We start from the raw sequence: 6,000 nt of genomic DNA, 5'->3' as shown, positions 1-6,000 counted from the left end.
GGGGAAGGGAGGGAGTCACGTTTACCTAAGTTATACACAGCAGATATTGTCGGGATGGGGAAGGGAGGGAGTCACGTTTACCTAAGTTATACACAGCAGATATTGTCGGGGTGGGGAAGGGAGGGAGTCACGTTTACCTAAGTTATACACAGCAGATATTGTCGGGGTGGGGAAGGGAGGGAGGGAGTCACGTTTACCTAAGTTATACACAGCAGATATTGTCGGGGTGGGGAAGGGAGGGAGTCACGTTTACCTAAGTTATACACAGTAGATATTGTCGGGGTGGGGAAGGGAGGGAGTCACGTTTACCTAAGTTATACACAGCAGATATTGTCGGGGTGGGGAAGGGAGGGAGTCACGTTTACCTAAGTTATACATAGCAGATATTGTCGGGGTGGGGAAGGGAGGGAGTCACGTTTACCTAAGTTATACACAGCAGATATTGTCGGGGTGGGGAAGGGAGGGAGTCACGTTTACCTAAGTTATACACCGCAGATATCAGTGGGGGATGTGGGGGAAGGGAGGGAGTCACGGTTACCTAAGTTATACACAGCAGACAAATACAGGTCCAAGGGAAATAACTGCACTCCATCACCCCTTATTCCCTATGGTCCAATAGGGTGATGGCAGTGGAGCAGCTGGAACAGGGGAGCGGCAATGTCAGACCGCGCCACTATAAATGCCTCCATCTGAATAAAATAATATTTGATCGTCATTGACTGGTTGAGAACTTGTTCTTGTTGTGACACAGAGAGTGGGGGGGGGGGGGGGGTAGAGAGAGAAATTAAAGTTGCACGCAATCAGGACAAAACTTCAAGAATGCCGTATCTTGGGAGGGGTGCAACAATTTACTCTGCGGGAGACAAGGGCTCCCACTTTCTCTCCACCGCACCCCGCCGAAGAAATTAAAATAAAACATTTAATGATCTGGAACGAATCACAACCGAGCTGATAAACTGAGAGACACTCGTGAAAAGCGGCTGAGAGATCAAAATTTATTTCCACTACCCATCAGTGATAAACAGGCCACCATCATTAAGGCACATTCTTTATCGTTTTAAAAAGAAATCAGTATTTACAGCCAGCACAGGAACGCACGCGCACACACAAAAAAAATTAAAATCATCTTGCATGATAACAAGTGCATTCTTAATGTCAAAAACGCCAAAATCTCATCCTGCAACCTAATAAAAATTCTTGATGTCAAATCAAATCTCTCTTGGAAGGGTCAAAAACTTGCGAGGAATGTCCTGTGCCACAAGACCACGGGGATCTGGACCCCGGTGTGGTACAGCCTGCAAAGCCGGGTTGCTGGGCAGAAACCCGGGTGGAGGTGGGGGTTGGGGGGGTGGGGGGAGAAGCTATACATCAAACAAACAAATGAACAAAACTCAATAAGGTGCACAAAGGAATCCCCTCCAAAAATCAGGTCCACAGGCTGGAGAGGTAAAATTAAGCTAAAAGGGGTTGGGGGGGGGACACACGTATTAGAGGTTAAAGTGCAACTAGGCTATGGTCTAAACACCGAACAGAAAGACTGACAGTGCAGCAAGTGCAAGAGTCGGAGCTATGCTCCAATGGTCAAGTTCAACATCGTCAAGGGCACCAGCCTCCTACTACCCTCAGCGGGAGGTACCTCTTTACAGAAAACCTCAAATCATTTCCAGCATTTGCAAGCCCACTACCACTCACCGCGCATACATTCCATTCCCAGCAGTATCACCCACCCCAACCCCGGGGAGGAGGGAAGGGGGTATTGTCCAGGGGTCCAGCCAAATTCAGCCACCGAGTCTGCCCCCTGCCGTGCCTCTCAGCACAGTCACCCACACCTGCCTTGCTGGCAGCTCCTTTAGGACAGTGTGGGAGACACCCCCCCCCCCCACCCCCCCACCCCCAGCATGGACCCCGCACCCAAGACCCGGCGTTTTTAAAACGAACCTTTGCCCTCCTCGACCGGGATGCAATTCTCCATCCAGGGTCAGAAAGCAAGAGGGGGAAACAGGGCACAAGGTCAGGGACAGGGGAAAGCTCCCTCTACACTGTCCCCCTCATCAAACACTCTCAGGACAGGGACAACACTGGGTTAGGTACAGAGTAAAGCTCCCTCTACACTGTGCCTCCATCCCAGGGACAGGGACAGCACCGGGTTAGATACAGAGTAAAGCTCCCTCTACACTGTCCCCCCATCCCAGGGACAGGGACAGCACGGGGTTAGATACAGAGTAAAGCTCCCTCTACACTGTCCCCCCATCCCAGGGACAGGGACAGCACGGGGTTAGATACAGAGTAAAGCTCCCTCTACACTATCCCCCCCCATCCCAGGGACAGGGACAGCACGGGGTTAGATACAGAGTAAAGCTCCCTCTACACTGTCCCCCCCATCCCAGGGACAGGGACAGCACGGGGTTAGATACAGAGTAAAGCTCCCTCTACACTATCCCCCCTATCCCAGGGAGAACATGGGATTAGATACTGGGAACATTACCAAACCCCCCCGAGCTCCATAAGAAAACAAAAAGTGCTTTTTGACATTTCTTTGTCAGGCTGAGGGGTGTGTGGCCCTGACCAACAGTCCCCCCCACCATTAAAATGATGTCACAGTGTCCGGTAAACGCGGGCGGACCAACGCCCCGCAGTCCTGGTTCACCACTGGGTGAGCAGTGACCGGGAGCCGTCGTCCGCCACTTGCATTGGTTTGGAACCGGGAAAGTGCACACTGGGCAAACTGCATGCCTCCAGGGAGAGGGGGAGGGCGGGGGGAAAGGAGTTGGAGAGGGAAGGAGAAAGAGAGAAAGAGAAAGAGCATTAAAAAGAGGCAGCAGTCTACAGCAGACAATCAAACAGATATATCTGAAAAGATTCAAGATTTCAAAACCTTGTGTATCGTATAAAAGGTTCAATTTCCGATCAGTAATTAAATAAAGTTGTTACTATATTTGCTGATAATATTTCACATTCACACACATGCATAGGGCAGCAACATTTATAACTTTTAATATACTTTTATACATAATTTAAAATATATTAATATTTCAAATCTACCTTCACTCTCATCACCCTGAGGACAGGTGATAAACTAGTGGAATCACATCTGTTTTCTCAATGGTTCAGAATTTTATTTTTGTTTTGGTGAGCTGGTTCTGCAAGTGGTTACTAACCGCAAGCAGGGGCGCAGAGTTCTTGGTGAGAGCTGTGCTCGATTCTCCAGAGAGGAGGAATGATTGATTGTGTGTATGTGTGTCGGGGGGGGGGAATTCAGCGGGGAAGGTGTGACGAAGAACAAAGGCCAAACGGAGACCATCCTGTGGATTTGGAAACGATGGCTACGCTGGCTGGACATGTAGAGCCAAGTGCAAATGCTTCGCCCTTTTCGGAAACGGCAGGTCAGCAAAGCCCAGGAGTGGCAGGTCCTCACCCGCACCACATGATGCAACAATTGCACCAACGTGAGCCAACTCTAACTCTCCGGAGAAAGTTGCTTGGCAGCTTGTGTGTGTCTCCCGCTCGCTCCCCTGGACTGCCTGATACCAGTACCCATCAGGGGCGACATTCCTCCAGGGATGTGCCCGATGCTTGTGCCTGTGTGCTGGGCATCACATCAGACACAAATGGCTTCTCGCTGCCAAAGTGAGAACATTCAAAAACATGTAACGCCCAATTATCTCAGACATACATACACACAGTCACAGGTACAGACATATACATACATATCAGATGCTCGCACATTTTCACACCTCCACGCACACATTCACTCAGCCACACATTCGCACATTTACAAAAGCACACACACACACATTCACTCACTCACCAAATGCAGACACAAATATTTACACACGTGTACACATTCATTCACACAAATGCATGCACACACACGCACATTTAAACATGTACAAAGACATTGACTCAGAATCAAATGCATACATATTTACACATGCGTACACATTCACACAAACATATGTGCACACACTTGCACATTTACACAAGTACACACAATTTCTACCGCATACACATAACATGCAGACTTACACACACATTCATGCACACAAACACATGCACACACTGTACACTCGCATGTACACATTCACTCAGACACATACAAGTACACACGCTCACTTGCACTTTACGCAAGTATACACACATTCACTTAGACATATACAAACACACACAAAAAACAGTGTTTCATTGCAAAAGTTGCCACTTATCCCAGAAACATTAAAAAGGTGCATAGAGGCAGACACTTGTCCTGAACGGCTTAAAGCATATTTTAAAAAAACCCTGCCTCCCACAGCCTGCTTCACAGTCCCACTGAAGCAGATAATATGCAAAGGTTTGAGCAGGGGAGTTTTGCAGCAATCTATAAAAAAATATAACTGTGCTTGGTCAGATTATGAGGGATCCACCAGGATGTCTTCCCCTGGCTGACTATTCCACTTGACAGTGCTGTGGCCCCAAACTCGCAAGTCATCCTGGTCACTGTCTCCTTCTGTTTGTGGGGGCTCCACTGTCATCCTGTATCGCTCTGGGAATGTGCCGTCTAGTCCCAGAGGTGCCCCCCTGATCCTGTATCCCTCGGGAAAGGTACAATCTATTGCCAGAGGCTCCTTCTTGATCCTGTATCCCTCTGGAAATTTCCTGCTGATCCCCAAGGGCTCCTTCTTGATCCCATATCCCTCTGGGATCGCACCATCAATCCCTGGGGACTCGCTCCTGATCCCATATCCCTCTGGGAAATTCCTATCTGCCCCCGAGGGCTCCTTCTTGATCCCATATCCCTCTGGGATCGCACCATCAATCCCTGGGGACTCGCTCCTGATTCCATATCCCTCCGGGAATTTCCTGTCTGTCCCCGAGGGCTCCCTTTTGATCCCATAGTCCTCTGGGAATGCACCGTCGATTCCTGGGGATTCCCTCTTGATCCCATATCCCTCCGGGAATTTCCTGTCTGTCCCCGAGGGCTCCCTCTTGATCCCATAGTCCTCTGGGAATGCACTGTCGATTCCCGGGGTTTCCTTCTCAATTCCATATTCCTCTGGGAATGCACCGTCTATTCCATGGGTCTCCCTCTTGATCCTGTATCCCTCTGGGAAGACACAGTCCATTCCTGGGGTCTCTCTCTCGATCCTGTACTCCTCTGGGAAGGTGCCATCCATTCCTGAGTGCTCCCAGTTGACCAGGTGCTCCTGTGGTCCCTGGCTGTCACCCCGGCGCTTCCTGGTGCGGATCTCCAGACAGTTCTGGCCCTTCAGGTGTCGCTGGAGATGGTCAATACGTACAAAGGCCTTCCGGCACTGGCTGCACTCAAAGGGCCTGTCCCCAGTGTGGAGCCGGGCGTGGTTCTTCAGGTCATAGCTGTGGAGGAAGCGAGCATCACAGCAGGTGCATGAGTACGGCCTCTCGCCCGTGTGTTTCCTCATGTGAATCTTCAGCTTGTCATTCCTGCGGATTCCGAGATGGGCACGAGACCGCGAGGGGAAAACAAGAGGAAGACAGGGTTCAGAACAAGCACAGTTTCCCACGGGTCGCCGCAGTCTAATCCCCCCCTACACCTGTCCCCAAATGGAACCCTGTGCTTCCCCCAACACCCCTCCTCCCACCTCATCCCCCAACCCTGTGCTACTCCTGGAACACGAGGGGGCAATGCGATGCCTCTCATGGCCAAATATCCAACCACCACTGGGCGGCACAGTGGTTAGCACCGCTGCCGCACAGAGCCGGGGACCCGGGTTCAATTCAGCCTCAGGGCAACTGTGCAAACTCCACACAGACATTGTTCCCCCCCCCCCCGTATCTACATGGATTTCCTCCGGGTGCTCCGGTTTCCTCCCACAGTCCAAAAGGTGAGTAGGTTAGGGTGGATTGGCCATGCTAAATTGTCCCGTAGTGCCCAGGGATGTGCAGGTTAGGGTGGATTGGCCATGCTAAATTGTCCCATAATGTCCAGGGATGTGCAGGTTAGGGTGGATTGGCCATGCTAAATTGTCCCATTGTGCCCAGGGATGT

The 6,000-nt window shown here is 50.6% G+C and overlaps 1 protein-coding gene across 4 annotated transcripts in view; it reads right to left on the bottom strand.

Annotated features, from left to right (window-relative positions):
- Positions 1–975: 975 nt before the first annotated feature.
- Positions 976–6,000, bottom strand: part of zbtb7b (zinc finger and BTB domain containing 7B) — an 87,683-nt gene continuing 82,658 nt past the window's right edge. For all 4 annotated transcript variants that reach the window (XM_043683995.2, XM_043683996.2, XM_087985011.1 and 1 more), the window contains one exon: positions 976–5,436. In XM_043683995.2, coding sequence (XP_043539930.2) covers positions 4,386–5,436 — 1,051 coding nt within the window. In that variant the 3' untranslated portion in view covers positions 976–4,385. The remainder of the gene's footprint in view (positions 5,437–6,000) is intronic.

This window comes from Chiloscyllium plagiosum, unplaced genomic scaffold (genome assembly GCF_037043375.1).
Source record: "Chiloscyllium plagiosum isolate Xiang-an unplaced genomic scaffold, Cpla_swu_hap1 HiC_scaffold_50, whole genome shotgun sequence".
NCBI lineage: Eukaryota > Metazoa > Chordata > Chondrichthyes > Orectolobiformes > Hemiscylliidae > Chiloscyllium > Chiloscyllium plagiosum.
The sequence above is the reverse complement of the archived record's forward strand: the minus strand, read 5'-3'. Positions and strand labels throughout refer to the sequence as shown.